The sequence below is a fragment of the Poecilia reticulata genome, linkage group LG9 (assembly GCF_000633615.1).
Source record: "Poecilia reticulata strain Guanapo linkage group LG9, Guppy_female_1.0+MT, whole genome shotgun sequence".
Classification (NCBI taxonomy): domain Eukaryota; kingdom Metazoa; phylum Chordata; class Actinopteri; order Cyprinodontiformes; family Poeciliidae; genus Poecilia; species Poecilia reticulata.
Genome location: NC_024339.1, coordinates 17,205,361 through 17,227,115, shown reverse-complemented (window position 1 = coordinate 17,227,115; position 21,755 = coordinate 17,205,361). Strand labels below are relative to the sequence as shown.

The window sequence follows — 21,755 nt, the reverse complement described above, 5'->3', positions numbered from 1 at the left end:
AAGGATCATGATATAGATGAATCCTCTGTGTTTTGCGTCAGTTTTAAACTACATGCATTTGTCTATTCATTTTCTGGGAGGTTAGTAGCTAAAAAATTATTGTATGGTCCTTTACAGAATAAATAACTAATCCTAATTCCAATCATTTCATATTAATGAACAAAATAGATTTAGAGCTACATAATAAACATGAACTACACAGGAAAGATGTTGAAAATACCTTGAGCGTAAAGTGGCTCATGCTAATACTACTTCTACTTACAATGACAACAGGTGCAGTCAACCTTGTGCACATGTACACATGGATTCACTTCTAGGTGCATTCATTGCGGGAAAAAGGGGCTTACTAATGAAAGAAAGCAGTGCTGCACCTGATGGCAACTGTTTGTTTAGATTATAAAATGGAAATCATCACCGCAATTCCAGTCCAAGATTTTAGGTCTCTAGTGGTCTTGTTATATTCCTTGTTTTGAGAGCGTCTAAAACCTAGATATTTGAATTTCCATTTTTATCATCATTACCTTCTCTAAAAGAACCCTTTGCTCAGGTACATGCACACAAATTTACATTCACATGACGTTCTGCCACAGTATGTGAGCACACACACGCAAACACACACTAAGCAATCATCTGCTGCAGCCACAAGTTTAGTGTTAAGCCTTGTTACCTTGTCACATCTCATGAGGCCCAGGTATCGGAGGGACTTGCTGCTTTGAGCGATCTGTGTGGCTCCTTGGTCTGTGATGTCTTTGCACCAGCCAGCATCCACGGTCTCTATGGTACTGCTGTACTGGCCTATGGCTATCAAAGCTGTTGGCATGGAGGGGGAGAAATGGGGGAATTGGGAAGAAAAACAGAAAAAGGTGTTAGTGTGAAAAAACCTTTTCTCATGCAAATGTGGAAGCAACATTGTTCCTCAGGGACTCGGAGAAATTTGAGATGAAATCAGGGCAGATCATCTGAGTAGCTGTGACAGGAATTTGACGTTTAGTCAACACCTTGGAAAAAAATCTGCACATGCTTGCATATTGAAAACTCACCCACACACCCATGTTTGTTCAGACAGCTGCAGGAGTCATACATCAGAATGTTGGCATGAGTCGCAACACTGAAAGGCAATGACAATGACACAGTGCCAAAGCAAAGCGTGACTCGATGCCAGTGCATGATATAATTTTGCATGTTTTGTTGGGTGGTGCCAAGGGAAGAAGCAAAGTGCCAGGGTAAATATCCAGCAAAAACAAATACGTGTTTGTCACTGGAGGGGTTGTTAAACCAGCGAAGAGAGTGTGACAAGACAAAGGTTGAATTTGAATACACTGATTGCAACCATAGATGTCATTGATTTCATATTTAAACCCTCTTTATATGGAGCAGAATGATAACACAACAAAAAATTTTAGAGATTTTTACAAAAAAAAAAATAATTAGGTGCATAAGTTTGAATTTATTGTATAATTTCTCTCATCAATGCAGGGTCAAAACTATGCTTACAGGCTCAAATATGTTGTACCAGTGTTTGGATAAATGTCCTGTAATACACTTTTCCTGGACCACAGGGTTTTCTAACCATGAACCTTTGCCATAAAGGTATATTTGCCATAAAGCGGACTGGATATTTGATCGCTCTATCAGAAATTTTAGAGTTTATACACAGTGTTATTTGTTTTGTTTTTTTACCACAAACCCAAACTTCAATCCTAGCCCACTTTAGATGGAAAGAAATCGGATAGAATAATCAACATGCCAGCAACCACCAGGCCTATCATTAATAGTGAAACGCTGGAGCACCAGTCTCGGCACGTTCAACATTAACAAACCAAACGCATCAAGGAGAAAACTTTTAGTGTAAGAAACCAATGTTGAGCTATTTATACAACTGAAAGTATAAAGTTTTGGAGGCTCTTAGCCCCAAAATTAATGTGGAACCTGTTAACCACAGCGGTGGCTGCATGATGCTGAGGCTCTGATTCAAGGCCAGTGGTACTTCTATATCACACAAAGCAGTGGGAAAATGAGGTTTGAATACTACATCCAAAATTATTAAATGCAACCTGAAATTAAATAATAAATGGTTAAAATTGTGTTTCATAAGGACGATGATCCCAGACACACATTTTGCGGGAAAATTGCGGATTATTCTTAAAACCTCAGTCAGTGTCAGAAAGCCAAGCATTTTAAATTAACTCTATTAATTCTGCCAAGAAGAGACATAAAATATCCAGTCAGATTTAAGGCAAACAACTTATGAGTGGCTACGAAAACCAAGTGGTTTCTCTGCAATGTGCTAAAGGACATTCCTACAATTATAAATTTCAGCCTGCAGATGGTAATTTAGTTAAAAACCCAATATTAATTTGGAAATTATATTGATGCTTAGCACATGGAGCCTTCAGAGCGAAGCTACATTTTCTTTCACAGTAAGGCATTCCTCACGTGTGCTGCCATAATGTCTTAATAAAGTGACAAATTAAAAATGTACAGCGAACAAAGTGAGAAAACATCTTCTGCAATCTGGCCCTGAGTCTTGATATATGAACACACAAATGCAAACAGGCACACAACAATCTCTCTCATCAGTCTTTGCCGCATCAATTGTTGTGTGCATCCCTGAGACCTGTGCTCAATCAGTCGATTGACGGCTATGCTTGGGGATCGATTGGCAGTTCCTGGGCTTTGTTCTTCATTCTCACAACCATCGCTAATGAGAACTCGAAAGAAGACGGAAGGATAAGAGGTGAGGTAAAGATGAAAGCAGGAAGGTAAAGACTGAGAAAGCCTTTGACAGCCTCTTCAAATAGCTCCTTAGCCCTGATGTTGTTTCTCATTTGCAAAAATCCATTTTACTTCAACCTTTTTGTGCTTCAGGAACAAGTCTGAGACATCTCCACGTCGGTAAAAAAGAAAAAGTCTTCTCCTCACCTTCTCACTTTCATGACAAGCAGTTCCCATAGTACAGTATTAAATAACACACAGTCAGCACATCAACAATGTTACTGCACATTGAGTATGACTACCAGCCCAGTCAAAGTGTGTATAAATGTGTGTTAGAGGTGAGGGAGCCTTTTTCCCCACAGGAAAAGGGAAATGTATAATCCTACGCTCTGTTCTCCGTGTCCCTGAATCCTTTTCCTGCTGTGTAAGGTAGACGCCTCCACACATACACACACACACACACGCACGCACGCACGCACGCACGCACACGCACGCACNCACGCACGCACGCACGCACACGCACACACACACACACGCACACACACACACACACACATGCGTATAGCATGTGACATGTGTAATATATAGCTTAGGCCACTTGAAGCACACCACATGTGGTTTCTTTTGTGCTCCATCATGCCATGCATAATGGTACATTATAGCTAAACAGGCAGTAAAGCTGCTTTGAAGCTACAGTATGTTTCATGTAAAAAAGAAAAATGGCAGGAGACGCTTTAGTGAGCCAGATAGCTTAAGAGAACATGAGGAGACCAAATGATAACGTTGTAGAGTATGCACACACTAGAGACACATATTTGTCTAGATTCAAGTAAACAAAACTTGAATCCTGTTGCCTTCGTCATTTTCAGTCACATGATCCAAACTTTCATTACCTGGGTTCAGGCATTTCATCTTAAGTAAAGATATACATATCACTGATGTTCTGAGGAAAAGGGAGATGATAAAAAAAAAGTTCTGTAGTTATACAAATCAAATGCTGGTTCTTTTCAACTTTTCCTTTACCAAACATACATTTCTGATTAATTTAATTCACCTCTGCTTCCCACAGCATGACAGGAAAGCATTCAAGGCAAAATGCAGAGATCTGCTTGATGTTAAGAATGGTGCATGCGTCTCCTAATAACTGTGCTGCGCTCAAGCTGCCTCCAGTGACCAACACATTTAAATCTGCTTCGTATATATTCCAGCTGGAAATCAATACAAGGAAAGAGAGACACAAAAACAATACCATTAGTTTATAAAGCTCTGAAATTGACAAATCAGAGTCAAATAAAGTCTTAGCCATACAAATTTAAGTTGGCTACTGAGACTTGTTTGTTCAACAATCAACCAGGATATTTGTCCATTGTATAAACCAGATAATCTTGCTGCTTTCTCTGTTCGATCCTCCGTTCGGTCTTCTGTCAAGAGAATACACCAATTCAGCAACACTAGACTGCAAATCCAAATCACTGGCTTTAAAAAAAACCTTTTGAATAGACATGATCAGTTTGTTTTAGATCATCTGTGACGGACTTAAAGATGAGCAAAATGAGACAGACCAACACAAAGTAGCTTTCAGACTTAATACTCAAAGATTTGTTCATTTGTCTTTGCAAAATACTCAAAACTCCCTTCCATTTCAAACAAGCTTGAAATGGAACATGGTGCTGCCATCGCCATGTGTTACCCTAGGATACAGAGTTTCAACAAAGATTGTTCTTTGTGCTACTGTTCCATAAAAGGCAGGATTTTAGATAAATATAGGTTACATACTGTTACTTGATTTATTATTATTTATTGTTTCCTAAGTCATACATCTCTACAGAATTTGTATTCTTCTAAACTTCTCATTCTCATTTTTATGGCTACAGAGCATGGCAGTGGTGCTATCAATTCAAAGATGATTTCTATTCAACTGAGATTGCTTTGATCCTAATCTGTCAAGTTTGGCACATATAGCTGACAATATACTGCATATTTATCAGTCTAACAGTCAGGAGTACCTCACGTGTTAGCAAACTGATCACAAGCAGCACACCTCTGAAACTCCATTCTGTACGTATAATCAAAAGATTATGAAGGAAGTTTTCTCCATTTTAGGAAACTATCAGGCTGACATGGATTGTGAGTGGAAGCTGTACTGGTTTAACTTTTCCTCCTACAGTCTGGACAGCAGTGAAAAGGGTTACCATCTGGTGCTCAACCAGTACTAATGACAATAGTCATTAAACTGTAAGTTTTATGATTTTGTTTTCTTTTTTATCATTTAAGATATTGATTTTTCTTGGCTTCTTTTATAGAAAAAACTGAAAACAATTATATGTGAACATTCCCCCACATGATTATAAATGATGTAACATCTACATTTTGTTTTAGATACACCTACATTTATTTTTTCACAGCTTATAATATCGTAATGAAAACTGTGAGAAATTATCAAACAATTCAGAAGAAGAGCACAAGGACAGGAAATTGTCTCTCCTGCACCTTTACTGATTTGCTGTCTGAGACGCAGATGAAGCGACACGCAAGAGAAGTTGAGGTGAAAAAAACCTGAAAAAAAATAAATAAAAGATGGCAAAATCCTATTTAGCTGCTAGGAGCTGGTGACTACACAGTCACTGACAGTAATGAGGACACACTCTGCTGCCCTGCCTGAAAATGGCTTTAGGATCAATCTGTCTGTGTGTGTCTGGGTGGAAAGCTGTGTGGAAGCTTTTATAACGTCTCGTCAATACTTTAAAAAACAGTTACATATAACAAATTAATACAATAGATCAGATATTTGCTCTTTAGATCCAGGATAGGTCCCCTATCCTGCCAATATCAGAGTCTCGAATTCGGAAGGATTTTTATACTTTAAGCAAAAGCTAAATTCCAACCTTCCGGTTTGAAGCTACCGTCACAAATGTCAACCAAAGGTGAACATCTGAGTAAAACCATAAATCTATGGTGTTTCATTTACTCCATTAAATCCCCAGATAGGGATTTCATAACTTATTGCTTTTCTCAGCTGAGGCAGAATATGTTTTCTGACACCATGACGGATGAATTTCTTCCAACATAAGGTAGTTTCAGGTTAAAATAACTTTACTCTTTGAAACCAAGGTCAGGAAGTGGTCAACACTTTAATGACTGAAACTTGAGGAGACGTCCTCTTTAATCAGCTTATTCTACCTTTGAAAATGACATCAGCGTTTCTGTGGTTAGGCATTTTTTACAGCCTTATTAGATATTCACTTATTACATTCTCCTAAATGATGCTATGTCATTATTTCTGTCATATTAAACTGGATACACCCCCCATGACTTTTTGCAGTAACTCTGATGATAACAGCGTGTATTTCAAAGATCTGACAATACATATGATCAAATATTTCTAATATATGTGTGCTTCAAAACACAACCCAACACAGTCAGTGTTGGGTTGTGTTTTCTTCCCCAACTGGACCATTTCAGACAAGTTGATTTTCAAAATTTGGAGCAAATAGAACTGCCAGATCTGGACTAGATTATCCAACACCAAAAACAGATTCTTCAAAGTGAAATTTGTGATCTATGATACCTTTATTGTGCCTATTTAAAATTTTAAAACAGGAATTCATAGCTCTGTTTGGCACCTAAATCAGACACAATTCAAGTACTGCAAGTCCAGGTTAAACCACTAAAGTGATACAGTTCAGAACAATAAATGAGTGAATTCTCCTTCAGTAAAAAATAACCTTTCCCCAACCTAAAATAATTAATGAATTTAACAAAAACCCGAGCTTCAAATATAAATTAAATGAAATGCATTTTCAAAACTTTGTCTTTTTTTAAGCAACAGAATACAGAATAAAGTCTGTAGTGTTAAAAATGTATCTAAATTGTAATTTTTTTCCATTCTGGCCCAAGACCCGGACTGGAAAGTAACCCTGTCGTAAGGCTGCTGGTACGTGCCACTGATGGATTCCAGAGACTGCCATGTTTAATATTTAACAAATTTTTACATGGGCCTGTGCAGTGTGCATAAATTATAATGAAGAAAAAAATAAAATAAAACATAATACCACGCCAAAATAAAATTCATGCCAGTGTAATACCATTTTACATTGAGATGGCCAGATTAAGCTTTATGACTGCATTGAAAAGGTAATACAGACATAAAAAACAAGTAAGACTTTCAGACAGTCTTGCCCAGAATGAGAAAAAAAAAAACTTTAAATACATCAGGAAAAAGGAAAAAAAAAAGAATCAGAAAGGAATTTTGTATTACTATCTAACTGCAACATATAGGATCTGGTGCAAGCTTGACCTTTATGTGAAGTTTTAAGAGGTCATAAAAAAAATAGCACCATAATTAATTTTTATTAAGAACTCTTATCGTACGTATAATGTTATATCGCCCAACAGGATATAATATTATACTGTTAAAAAAAAGGTGCCACTCACATGGGAATAGAGTCATGTGGATTCATAAAAGCAATTTATCATTTTGGTCTTCAGCTTACATAAGAAAACTGCATTTAGGAGCCTTGAAACAAACAAAAAATATATAATTATTTCATAAGAGGTGGTGAAAAACATCTTACTAAAAAATGCTACTCATGTTTTTATGAGGAAGCAGTACTACTGCCTCATGTCCAACCAGACACCACATGCACAACAAACAAAACCTTTACAACTCAAGATTTCTTTTCTGCTGTATTTATGGAGGAATGTTAGAGACCACATAAGTATAAATACTGTTGCAGTTTGAGTTGTTTTGGACAAAAATGTTTTTTAAGAAGACCTTTTAGGTGCAACAAACAGTTTTCAGTGTCTGGTCACATTGGTGAGATTTAGGAATTTCTTAAAAAGAAAGTAGATTTTCCAAAGCATTGTAAGAGTGTGAGGCTCATTCAAGTTACAAGAGAGAAAGAGAGAGAAAGATCGAGAGAGAGAGAGAGAGAGAGAGAGAGATAGAGAGGGACTTTACAAGATGACTGAATGTCCTTAAAAACCTCAGCTTTATTATTTTCAGCTTTTAACCTCACTCTGTTATAGAGCATGTTGAATTTGGAAAGGTTGGATCCCTTTTGGATGTCTCAGAGTAAAAGTGAGAATCTACTTTCTCCAGGACTGTGAATTGCTAATATAAGGTACAGTTTAAAATGTCACTAATCATTTTGTCTTCATTTTAAGACAATTGTAAAAACACTTCACAGCGACTGCTGCCTCACACACAAGGCTTGACTTTGATCCCTCTGCTCCTCAAGCATAATGCCTCATGCCAGGAAGAAAAAAAATATGTCAAATGTTGTTTTTTATCTTAATAATATTAAAACCAAAATAGGTTTTAATAGGTCAAACTTCACAAAATCTGTGCATGTTTGGTTGTTGCACTGAGCAGTGTAACTTTGCAGAAATGGATTTTGTAAAGTAAATCTTGGTCTCAGACTGTAGCAATACAAAACAAATGAACACATATGTCATACAGAGTGTTAAAAACAGCACAATGTGACCCAAATAAGCCACATATGGACATTGCTTTACTCCTTTGATGTCTTCTTGCAATGGGAAAGTGCTGACCACAAAAAGTCTGAATGATGAACACACTAACCTCATCTTCAAAGGTACTGGGCCTGATCGGGTCCAATCTAATCCAGTAAACAACATTCAATGCAACCCTTGTAATGTATATGTACTGTAGATAGGAAAACAGGCAGAAGTTGCTTTGGCAGGACATGAGCTGAGAAACAGTGAATGTTATGTTGTGAGAAAGCGGAAAGTGGTTTCCTATTTCTCTATTTGGATGACTTGAGGGGATAGAAACTAAGCTTCATCTCCCAAGTGAGATAAAATATGGAAAAATAAAAACAAAAAAATGAACAAAAAGAGAGGAAGGGTTGCAAAACTTAGAAAGGCACAAATTCAACAATGCAAAGTTCGTCGACCGAGACATTTTGGTCTACTGCAGTCAAAGACTAGGGAACTAAAATTAACTGAGCTTCTGAGAAGAACATATGAGGAAGGAGGAGCAGACAGAGCACTTTATGGTGGGACACACTAGATGTGGGCAATTAATTAGCTCCCAGGCATGGTGAAGGCAGTGTGCTGAGGGCATGGGCTTTTTCCCATCAAACCTCTGATGTGAAGCATGCCAGCTAACACTTAACATTTTGTGGCCCTGTGTGCTCATATGTGGTTTTTGTGCTTGTGTGGTTCTTTGTGGAAGGAAGAAAGGCAGGAAATCAGCAAGCCTTTTTTTAAGAAGTTGAAATAAAACAGCAAAAAAAATATATACATATATAAGTTGGGGTATTTTTAGAGGTCCATCTTCGCTGAATAACACACACGCACAAATACCGGGGCTGTTTTAGCATTTGATGTGTGATAACCTTGGGAAGGGGATGTGATGTCTAAAGTGGAGACAAAGATTGGAGAGGTGAGTGAATGACAGGGGGACGGAGGGGAGAGATCGAGTGATGGGCAAGGACAGATAGACAGAATGAAGGGGTGATAAGGAGAGATGGAGCTATCAGAGAGGTGACCTACAACAGGCTTTTCTTTGTCAGTGAAAATAGGACCTCCTCAACAGGATTTCAAACACGTGCACAGTGGGACAATGTCAGTTCATAAAAAAAGAATAGGCCAGGATCACTCATCAAGACTTATGCTGACTGTTTTCTCTCATGTTTTAAATAATAAAAAAAATTCTATATGGCAAAACAAAACTTTATCCTAAACACCACAGACGATAGACCAATAAAGATAACTTCTCACATGCAAAGTTGTGACCAGATATTTACATCTGGTCACAACTAAATCATAACCCCTGATATTTACATCAGGGGTTTCTAAAATGCAACCTGAGGTTTTTACATGGCTGTCAGATTCTGTGTGTTTTTAATTCAAGAGTAGTTCAAATGTGGCCTGTCAGTAAAGGTGCTTGATGCAGATGAACAGTAGTTAAATTCTTTTTGGCTGAGATTTTCCCTGTCGTGTTACTATTTTAATAGAAAAAGTCAAATACAAAAGAGAATGTCCACCACGTTTTTTTGCTTTTCACCTGACGTCTCAGTAACAAACAGAAAAAAAAGAAAAGAAAAGAAAGAAAATCAGGAAAATCCAGCCGTTCTATTGAAAAGCACATTTAGCTGCACCTTTTCAAAAAACTTTACTGAAAGTTTTAATAAAAGGACCTAATTCCAATTTTTGCTCCTGAAAATAGAATCAACCCAAATAATTTGGCTGACTTTTAATGAGATGGCTAGGGCAAGAGCCTTTTCATGTTTTAAATCAATGACTTACAGATTTCTTCCTACAAAAATCAAACTAGTACCATGTGGGATCCCAAACACCACCTGAACAAGAACGCCAAAAATCAAAAGTCAATCAAATGAAGAAAATCTTACAGGAGTATAAACGTAATCCAAGAATTTTAAGTTCTGAAGATCATTATCCTCAGCACTGCTTCTTTCTGCTTCTCCGCCCTTGTGAATCATGGCTTGTAGCTCATCAAGGTCCTATTCTGGCTGAGGGAGAACTGCCTACAGCAGGAAGGTTTGCTCTATCTGAGCTATCTTTATTGTCAGTCCAATTGGAGGGAAATACTTCAAAAGCCATAAAAACATCTGATTAAAGTCCTTTGTTCAGCACAGTCTTTACAAAAGCCAGACAAATGACACTAACTATTGAATATTTGTTTCGGCCTCGTGGTCTATTTACCATCCACCTTTAAAATGCCTTTAGGAATTGAGTGAGCTGAAGTTCACCAAGAAGAAACACTAGGGCTTTTATTCTCTCTTTTTTAAATTGACTATTTTTGGTAAGATCCTAAAGGGAAATTGATATACTTTCTATTTTGTGTATTTTAATAATAACTTTTGAAAAAGGACATGCGTCTCTGCTCATTTACTTTAAATAAAAACGTTTATGATTTGTTCAATTCCAGTCTCATAATTCACTGTGTTAATTTAGGAAGCCATCAGCAGCTTCTTATTGGTCACAGATTGGCCGACATGTTCTCTGGTTCTCTCTGACAACCAGAGAAGTCAGATGCAAAGAAACAAACCCATAAAAAAAACTAACCTAATTTTGAAATATTTGCCGGGCGATAGTTTTATATATGTGTACAAACTCTGAGGAAGCTTTATGAATTTCATATTTCTTCTCAAAAGACAATATCAACAACATGCCCAGGCTAAAGCTTCCCATTGCCATATGCAGTAACTGCAGGATATTAAGCCCTATTTCAAACCTATAGCATCTTTGCTCCTGTTGGCCTCTCTGAGGATATTAATCTTCTGCAGCCTCTTTCTTTATATTTTTTCTTACTCTCTGATCTTCTGGACTGTGTGCAAAAGAAAAAAAAAGCTTTCCAATTCTGACAAAATTTCTTACAGATTTTTATTTCAAATGAAAACACGACGAACGAGAACAGAGGAAACCCAAAGGTAGCTATTAAGATGAAGACTTTCTGAATCCTGCAGGCTGAACCGCATGTTGTGCGCATCTGACTGGAAATGTTGTTGTGTAGCACAGTTATGGCTTTGTTATGGATTACGGTTAATCCTTTAGCATAGGGAGCAGGTCTTAAAGGTAATTACACGCTACAATTGGATCCAGAGGTCAGAAATGGACCCCATTTGTCGTGCCCATTATAATCGAAGTAGAAAACTGACTTTTACGTACAGAGTGTATAGATTTATAGAACAGCAGTCAGCCTATATCTATCTGAATGATATCAAAGCTACAGATCTTAGATGTTCTTTTAGTCTGGAGACTTGGGCATAAAGACATGTTTTGTGTTTGCATCTGCAGCTTTGCTCTTTTTTGTGACAATGCAAACATGCAGAAAAACTGAAGACACAGTAAAGCAAGAGGCTGGCAAACAAAGCACATAGGTTTTCTGCTGTTGTGGCTGCACTCTTACCAGTCCCTCTATAAAACACACATCCTCTCTCACTCAGAGTCTAAGTACAGAGTCAGCCTTCAAAGTGCCACTAAGTCTGTTTCAATGCCTTATCTCCAGTCTTTTAACAGTCCACTCTGTCTGCTTTGACCCAGTGGGAATCATTAACCAGAGACAAACTCCCAGAGCCCATTTCCCTGAGAAAACCCCACAAATTGTTTAACCGAGCTGTTTTGTCTGTTACTGAATTTAGGGTCTAATAAGCCGGCAAAACAACACTAAAGTCAAACAATTACGCTAGTTGCACTGCAATTACGTCAGTAAACTGTTAATAGCTAGCAGTCTCAAACAAAGACAGACCCAAGCCATGCCCAATTCTTCCCACTAATTCTCAAAGAAAAAGAGGCAAACAAGGATATGTCCAAATACAGACATGGTAAGGTCATCATTAACTCCGTAAAGCTCAAAACAAATCAACAGTTCTCTTCTAACCTTAAAAACTAAAAGTTTAAAGAAACATTGGCCATACAAATTAAAAGTATTCTTAACTGAATGTGAAAGAACTTAATATTTACCTACCTACTTATTATTGTTTTAGATTAAAATATATACACATTTTACATAACGTGTCACAAATAAAAATACGGAATGATAAGAATGGAGTCCTACAACCGAAAAATGAAATATGTGTTTAGATATCCATGTATGAGAACATAGAAAGATTGTTAGACAAATGTCATACCTGTTGGTCTGCATTTCTATACGAAACCTCTGAAGCCTTCAGAGAACAGCTGGACTTAAACTACAATGAAATTACAAACAGATGGACTATATTGCTAATAAGGTTTTTTATGAAGCCAGTTAGCTTTACTTGGATAGTAAAGGCAACACTTTTCTAAAATGTATTTAAAAATAACTTTTGAAAAGCAGTGCTTGCACTAAATAATTGTGCACTGTAAAGTACACTATGTATTGAGCGGAAGCACACTTTTTATGCAAACTAAGTTGAATACAGCTTTAAAAAGGCAAATGGGTATAAAAAGATGGCAGGCTAAACCAATTGTTAGGCTGAGTCATCCGTCTGCTTCCTTTGTTTTGAAGTCATCCAAGTCGTTTATGTCAGTTCTTCTTGTGTCTTGATGTTTTCAAGGAGCAACACATTCCTGCGATATATCTATAGGCTCTTCAGGAAATCTTAGATGAATTAAAAATAAAAATTTTTGACAAAATGTAAAAAAAAATTAAAGGGGTTTAGATTCTTTTGGAAGGTGTCATGTATGCAGTTGTGGTAAAAAAAAAAGGAAAGTTCATTTTTGAATTAAAAAAGCAAATACATGTATAATCAGGTTGTTCTATATTGTCTAAGTGTTTTGTTTGTCCAGTCAAACTTCCAATACGCCATGAGTCTCTAACTGCACTCAGTCAGGTCCCACCAAAAGCTCTTTAGCAAAGTTTAAAGCAGCTGTGATGTTTTCTGATCAATACCTGGCCATAACTCAAATCACACGTCAAGTGCTATAACTGCATACACAAAGCACACTCTTCCAAAGTGCTCCATACACACCCGTACATTTTCATGAGCTCAGACAGTGTTTTTGATCAATACATGGCTATAGATCAAACATCTTTTTCAGTTTATGGCTAACCTTTCCCGAGGCTCGTTTCAGTCGCGCACAAAATAACTCATGTCTTACTTGGGATGGCTGCTTTGACAGCGACTATGAATTTGATAAGACCACTTAAATGTAAAATGGCAGTTTAAGGACCTCGTTTTCAAACTGCTGCATAGTCAGAGTGTCTCATAAAAGCAAAAAGCATATACTTTTCAGAAGGGAACTTCAGAAACGGAGCAAGAACAACTACAGAGAAATCTTGAAGCTAAAGTACTGTTCTTTTTTTCACTCAGAAGATAATAATCTAAATGGTTCCTAAACCCTTTATTGTTTTTATGTACAAATATGAAAACAGAGAATTTGGATGTTTTATTAGTATCAAAATCATTGCCACCTCTTAAAAGGATTAGAACTGAAGCGTTTTAAAAATATATCCTTTTTTATAGATGATCTGACTTTTAAAGAGCTTCTCATTAGCAATGGGTGACTTTCTGTTTCCCCTCAGGATTTTGGAGGAAGGGTGTCTGACAAACTCAGAGGCCGTTGTCTTTAGCCACTGGCAATAAAGCTAGATAAAGAGCCATATATTTATATATTTGTTCTACCAAGCACAGTGAGCAGGATATTAAGAAAGGTAACAAAATCTCTATGCTCTATGCAGTTCTGTTGATATAGAACTGCAACAGAGTGGCATGAAGTCTAAATAAAAAAATTATCCACGATATACATTTCAGCCAGTTACGTATCGCGAACATATCGAGTTTAGCTGGAGGAGAGTGGTTTGATGAGATGAGATTGACAATTTTGACAAACAGTCCAGGGTAGTTTAGCATGACAAAAAAAAAGACAAATATGTGTGAATGTGAATGACTGAATGTAGTGTGAAGCATTTTGGGGTCCTGGACTTGATAAAACACTAAGCTAGCACAGGCCATTTATCATTTACCATATTTCTTCCCGCTTGGTAAAAAATTTACTAATTATAAAGATGAGATCTTTCTTAATTGTTCTGTGCATGATTATCTCACCACAAAAAAGATGAATTTATTTTACCCTTGGCTTGTTCTTTGAAGGAGGTAGAAAATTAAAGGTTTATGGTTTTTTTTTCCACATATACCAAAATGATTTATTGACATTTTAGCTAACCTGCTCCATCCCTCACCATTAATTATTTGATTCTCTCTGTTTTTGGTTGAATTCATTTCATCCCAGCCTTGGCTGACTTCTAACAGCCTTTCTCACATTGTGCCGCCACTTCCTTTCATGACTCAGTCTTTCTTGCTTCCCTCTAATGTTTGCTTTGCCCTCATTTTCAGTACCTCGCCACCTTCCCCCCCGATCTTCTCTAAAGGATGTTCCTGTGTTCAGGGTCACTGTCACAGTCTTAGTAGTTGTCTTGACCTCTAACCTCTTTACGATCAGAGTCACCGCCTGCTGCCATGGTTTTTAACATCCCTGTGGGAAGCTGCCCATGTATATGGGTCAAAGCTTGCAATGTGCATATCAAAGATACATTTAAATTACAATTATGCACGCAGCTGAAGCTTTACATCTTCTTTAATCTTCTGCTCAGTTTACTTTCAAATTTTAATAAAACAACATTGATTAAAGAGCATTTTTCCTCTTCTTCCCTCAGTTATTTTTTTGGCTGCTCCATCTTCTGCATTACCATGAATCTTGAGATACATTACACCTCAACGAAAAAATTCATTGACCAGCAGACGATCCTGACCTAAAACCCCTTTGGGAATCTGTGGAATATCTTCAAGAAGAAGACAAAAGACAGCAGACCCAACAATGCCGACAAGCATACCATGTTGTTGTAGCATTTTAAATATTTCATGTGAAAGTTTTGGCCAAAACTATTATGCATCTGTATTTATAGTCTTCTTAACCACATCTCTATGAAAGAAAATGACACTATGTTTCTCTGGCAATTTTCTGAATGAATAGATTGATTTATGACTGATTCGATGATTGGTAAAAATATTGAAGAAATTAAGTGGATGAATTAAGTTCATCCACTGATTTTGTCCTTTAATATCTGCAGATGTAATGGAATGAAAGTCAACTCCACAATCTTGTTTCAACCGTCTATATAGGTTGTAAATAGACTGACATGGTCTTGTGTGTCAAAATACTTGTGTTAAAAATCACATAGAACTCCTTTCATTTCAGTCTGTTTTACAAAAGGATTGTTGGAATGTGTGTTGTTTATATACAAAGATACACTTCATGGCTGTTACTATTCTGCCAATCTGACTGAACGGAGGTGGGCAACGGATTTAGCTTTGAAAGTGCGTCTGTGCCTTTCAATGGGGCAGGGGGGGGGGGTTGAGCTTTAGAGAGGCCAAACACTTTGTGGGCAAATGATACAAGCCCAGCACTCCTCCTCCATAAATTACCGGCTCATTACAGTAATGCAATCCATTTAGCATAGGAAGAAGGGGGAGGGACAAGGAGGAGGCAAAAGGAAGGGAGTTTGGAGGTAACAAGATGCATGGGGGTGCTGCCTATGAAGCGGAAATGTCAACAGGGAGAAAAGCAGTGGGAACAAAGAGGTGGAGGGGGTGTACAACAGGAAATGAAACAAGAGAGAAACTCGAGATTAAAAAAAGTGTAGAACAACTTGAAGGAGAAGGATTGCTGTGATGTGTTTAAGCAGCTTTTCAATCTATGCCAAAGTGCTTTTCATTAGGTTAAAAATCTATCATCTATGGGGGGAAAAAAAAACAATAGGCACATTTTCATACAGATAGCGACTACAGCAAGAGACGGAGATATAGATCCGAAGAGAAAGAGCGAGCAGAGTGCAGAGAGGGAGGAGGAAAGCCAGAGATGTAACACTTGTAATTGAATAGTGAACTAGAGAGGGCCTGAGTGCAAGCACTGATTAATACAATTCAAATTGATTGTCTCCTTGTAGCTGTGAGAACATCTCATTCTGACTTTCATATCTGAACATTCAGCAAATTCTCTGGGTGCATGAGTGTGTAAAACAAGAGAGCAGATCAGAGGGGTACAGAGACAGAGGGTGCCCTCTAGTGCTGGAGTTTTCTTTTACCCCATCTTAAGCAGCTGTGCTGGTTTTGTAGAAAGTTCCCACAACTTCCAGATAATTCCCTGCTGCCATATGCAAAGAGATTTACACTGGTGACAAAACAGATTAGATTTTTTTTTTTCATATTCATGCACAAAATATTTCCAAAAACTGATTTTTAAGGAAGATTAAAATTTATGCAATACCTACACGTTTGCCTGTTCTTGGAGGAAAACAAAAAAAAAGTTCTTAAAGGGCCTTTTAACAAGTTAGCACAACAATCAGAAAACAGGTGTCTTACTACCACATTCAGTGGAGACACCGTTACTCTCCTGCGGTGATCTAGTAGTCCATTGTGAGACACCTAACATCAACTGGTTGAACCTCTGTTGAATTTAATAAGTCACTTAATAGGGGAGAATATTTATGCATGCATTTAATTTTTTAAAATATGTTTTGTGGAAATCAGCTTTCAGATTTGACATTAAAATGTTTTTGTTTGTTTTTTTGTCAAAAAAGCTAAATTTTACTGACCATGCTAGATTTGTAAAAGGAATAATCAGGTAAAACATTTAAGGGGAGTGAATATTTCTTGTAGGTAATGTAGTCATTGTTTTTATTGTATCATGATATAAGTTTGTGTTACTAAACACCTAAAAACATTTTAATTATGCTGATTCTAAAGCTTTGACAATACGACTGGTTGCTAAAAATATTTTCCAGTTATTATTCAGCATCTCCATAATAAGAACAACGCAGAAAAAGCTCTGCACTCTCACAGTGGTGAGAGCTAACGAGGTTGTGTGGGAAGAGTCGAGATCCATTTGCACCTCCAAAGCGGAGAGAAGGATTTATAGATGCGGTGTGAAACAATCATTCAAGTTAGCGCATTCAATTAGCAATAGCTTGTCTCTCACACTGATGCTTCTCTGCTCGTGAGCTGGAAAATCCAGACATACAGAAAGCTAAGGCTTTAAAAAAAAACAAAAAAAAAAAACAATGAATTCATTGATATTCCACATGCTTTCAAACAGTGTGCAGCCTTTTAGACAGTTCTATTAATTTTGGCGATTGTGTCAAGTCCTCAAAGTTTCAGTGGAGGGACAGATTATTGGTTAGACACAGAAAAGGCCTCTGGTTTTTTTTTCTTTTATAAGAGACCAGAAATTGTGTGCTGTGTGTTTAAAACGTTTTTTTTCTTCTCTGTGTTAAACTAATAGTGTGCAGCTTGAAGTTGTTTTGTTAATAAAAAATCTGTTTCTTTTTAACTACTAATAACTCATAACCTGCATATTTCCCACATTGTGATGTGATGTTATTTTTTTATTTATCTATTAAGCTTATGATTAAATGTGGAATTTTAGGGGGAGGTATTACATAAACTCAAATTATTTTTAATTATTAATTTCCCTTTGTTAGCACTTGCAACACAGTTAATTGTGCACTAGCTTTGTTTTGTATTAGTTTTTTTTATATTGTGGTTTACTTCAATCTATCCCTGTGATGATGCAATATTGTGAATCCTACTTGTTAAGTTATCTGAGTAAAAACCTGAAGCAGAACCACCATTCGTCTACAACTACATCAATTAGTTACCGTGGAGACTGAACACAGCCTGGTGGACAGACAGCGCCAACTAAGGAAGTGCTCTGCTTTTTTATTTTTTAAAGAAAAAGTCCCTTTGCTGCTGAGGTGTGAAGAGATGTGGCAAGAGCTGCTATTTTCCTAATGTCTGAAGAGAGATGGATTAAGTGATTTCTGAAGGTGTGGATTTAAAATACACTACATTGCCAATGGTTCTCCACACAAATAAAATTGGGTGACATTCTAATCCTATTCCATAGGGCGTAAAATGATTGTGGCCCACCCTTTGCAACTTCTGGAAAAGCTTTTTACAATGCTTAGGAGTGTGTCAATGTATATTTATGACCATGCTTCTAGATTTGCATCTGTGAGGTCAGAGATTGATGATGAACGAGAAGGCCTGACTTACAGTCTCCACTTAACTTCATCTTAAAGGCTTTCTATCAGCTTGTGAAGAACTCTGAGCAGTAAAGTTCTTCTACACCAAATTATTCTCCGATGCTTTTATGGACCTTTATTTGTGCGCTGGTGTACAGTGATGCTGCACCATTAATAGTTCCTTTCACTGGAACTAAGAGGCTAAACCCAAACCATAATCCCCTCCTCAACCAAACAGCATTTGTCAGACAAGTGCTGCTCTCCAGCCTCACTACATTTTATACAGCAGATGGCTGGAAAACCCGAATTCCATTATTTGGATTTGTGAAGGAATACTTCTATGACAATATGGTTTATATACAATAAATTTGTTCAATAAAGGGATTTGCTATTCTACTTTAGCAGAACGTAAGGCATCAAAACTACAGTAATTGAAGATCTTAAAACTGGCCAGTTTCCATCACAACTTCCTAACATTAATGGCAATTCTTAAGACAGAAATGAAAATCCAGAGTGCATAACAAAAAGAACCTTCGAAGGTCAAATGACAAGTAGGTAAAAACTGCAAGAGTGCAAGATATTGATGCAAGCAGATGATCAAACCTTTCATCAATTATGTAGAAAGAGAAGTAAGGCAAAGGGAGGTTCATGAATGATTTAGAGACTACCTTGTGCATGTGTAAAGTGTAGTGCATGTGTACAAATAAACAATGAAAAGAACAGTTACTTCAATAAGTACAATCATTATAGCAAGCTTAGAAACAGACAATATAGCCAAAAGTTGTTTTAAGAGTTCCATGCGTTGGCTTTATGGTTAAGCACCAGTATACACATGAAAAACATTCTGTTCCAAGAGGAGATTTTGTATTTATTGAAGTATAAATCACTCAAACCATAAAAACATCCAACCTTCCTTTTACACGTAACTGCTGTGTGCTAGAAAAAAAGGGAAAAGGCTTAGCTAATGTAGTGTGTATTCTCGGCCAGTCAATAAAGTTGGATGGACTGCTTTTCAATAGAACATAATGGCCAATTATGCTGCATGTACACTAATGGTCTAAATTAAGCGGTTTGAGTGTGGGGGTAGGTGGTGGATTCTCTGGTAAAATAATGCTTTCTGCACTTTCGGAGTTACACACATGTTGGCAGTTTGAGGGACGGTAAACTGCAGCTTGCTAAGGGGTGGCTGAATCATTCATCAAACCAGAGCTAGAGACATTTATGTGCCCAAAGACTGCTTACATTCTGCAGCATCATGCCTCAGAGCCCTCAGCAATGCAGGAGAGATATGGTGTTCAGTTCTGCACTGCTGCCATCAATAACATTACAGTGCCTTACTAAACTCATTTTCTTGAATGCGAGTATCGTTTCAGAAATGTACAGAATCTTGTAAAAGTATTTATACCAACTGAGGATTTTCCAATTTTATCACATTCCAGCTGCAAAGTTCTACGTACTTTATCAGGATTTTGTGTAATAGAGAAAGACAATATAGAGCTTAACTCAAAAGTGGAGTTTTTTCAGTGAGTAAAGTTGGTGGCAATGGTATCAAGAGTTCATCCTGTAACACTGCTTAGCTCCACGGTAGCCCCAGCTTATGACTCTGCCACCACCATGATGTACAGAGGGGATGATTTGTCCAGGGTCGTATAAAGTGTACATTTTCCAACACCATAACATACGAGTCAAAGCAGCTACATTTTGGTCTTGTCCAATTAGAAAATCTTTTTCCATCTATTTCCTGTATCCCCTATGACTTGTGTTAAACCAGAAGCAAGACTTTTCATGTCTTTTTAAAATTTTTTTACAATGACTTCATTGTTTTTCATTTTCCAAAAAGACTATATTTATGGGGTGCAGGACAAATTGTTGCCAGTCGACAGATTATTTCACCAGAGTTACGATGAGCCTTTTGGCTTCTCTGAATGATCTTTTCTGCCAATTTATTTGGTTACCAGTATGTACCCTACATTTTCTATTTTCAACGGATTGTAGTTTGCTTGAATCTTTTTTGAAAAACCTTGATTTTTATTTTTTTTATGTTATTCAAAAAAGTGCTTAAAAAGTGTCGATCTGCATCAACTGCCAATGTTGGTGAGCTAAATTTGTACCATTCTCAATCTGTTCCAGAAAATTGTCCCACAGCTGCTTTTGGATACACTTGAATTCCCAGTAAAAAATATTGTGTATTTATGATTGCAAATCCAAACATAAAAGATGTTTCCGTCTTGTTTATTATTAAAGACTGAATAACATATCTTTGCATTTTCCTTACTCTCTACACATATGCACATATTGATTCTCACCACAGCTAGCTCACATGTAAACAGAAACACAAGGCAGCAGCCAATACCACCTACACACACACACACACACACACACTCCAGTATCTGTTCACCTTCTGAATCTCCCTCCACAATCACCTCCACTGCAATTAATCAAAGCTTGTTCTTTTTCCTCACAGAGTTAAGCCTGTCACACTCACCTCTCACTCTTTCATCATCCCTCAATTCTTAAAGAGCCACGAGCAGACAATATGAGTCCTGCCGGGGCGGCAATATGACACGACGCCGACAGAAAACAGCGACCTTGATTTAAATCATACTGGCATGCAGATTTATCACTGTTTAACTTGTCCAAAGTGTCTCCTCTAGTTGGTGCAGATCAGACTCTGTAAGCCGTTTGGCTTTCCTCTGGGAGGGCCCCAAGCCCTCACCAAGCTTGACTCAGTTATGTTCTGTTCAGCATGCAGTCACCGCTGAAACATACCACCAATGTCAGCAACAGCACACAGACATAAGCCATGCGTGCTTAAAAAGTTCACATTTTTGAGCTGATCCCTGGTTGATTTTATAGGATTCTTTGGGGCCCACTCTTTGCATATCAGGGTAAATTTACCCATTTACTGAACACTTTCTTCTTCTTCGTGGTCATGAGGGGAGGGAGCAAAGCGGCAGATCATTACAGCAGTCAACAAGCGAGTGGAAACATTCTACCACTACAGATACTCCATCTATCACATGACACCAATACAGCAAACAGCCTTGCATTGCCTGGCTCTAAAGGTAGTTCAGCATATTGTACTTTAATCAAAGACAAATAGGCAACATAAATACTAAATCCACTTTTAAATTTCATTGACACATGTTTGAATAAATCAACTAGTTCAAGAACTGAACAAATACAGCATTTCTTCAATACTTTCCAGATTTCCAGCCACTTCAAGGACATTTATTTCCAAAACACCAACAAGAAGGCCATCTGACCAGTCATTCAACAGGAAATTAATACCTTTTTCTGATTAAAAAGTGTGGAAGATAAGAAACACTGACAAACAGTGGCAGCCTATTTTGTTTTATCAAAAGCCTTGTGTCACTTTAGTTTATCTGGTAAATATTAGGATACTCAGTAAAAAAAAACAATGAAAAAAAAAAACGAAACAGTAGAAACTATGAAAGATTTGTCAGTATGGTAATGTTAAGAATAGCAGCTAACTGCTAAAGTTGGAGCTTCCTGAGGGTGCTAAGCTAAGCTGTATTCAGTATTA

General features: G+C 37.3%; 1 protein-coding gene across 1 annotated transcript in view; it reads right to left on the bottom strand.

Moving 5' to 3' along the window:
- fbxl17 (F-box and leucine-rich repeat protein 17) overlaps nt 1-21,755 on the bottom strand; it is a 242,826-nt gene that overhangs the window by 24,075 nt on the left and 196,996 nt on the right. The window contains exon 10 of the mRNA XM_008418318.2: nt 668-810. Within this exon, the coding sequence (XP_008416540.1) occupies nt 668-810 (143 nt within the window). The remainder of the gene's footprint in view (nt 1-667; nt 811-21,755) is intronic.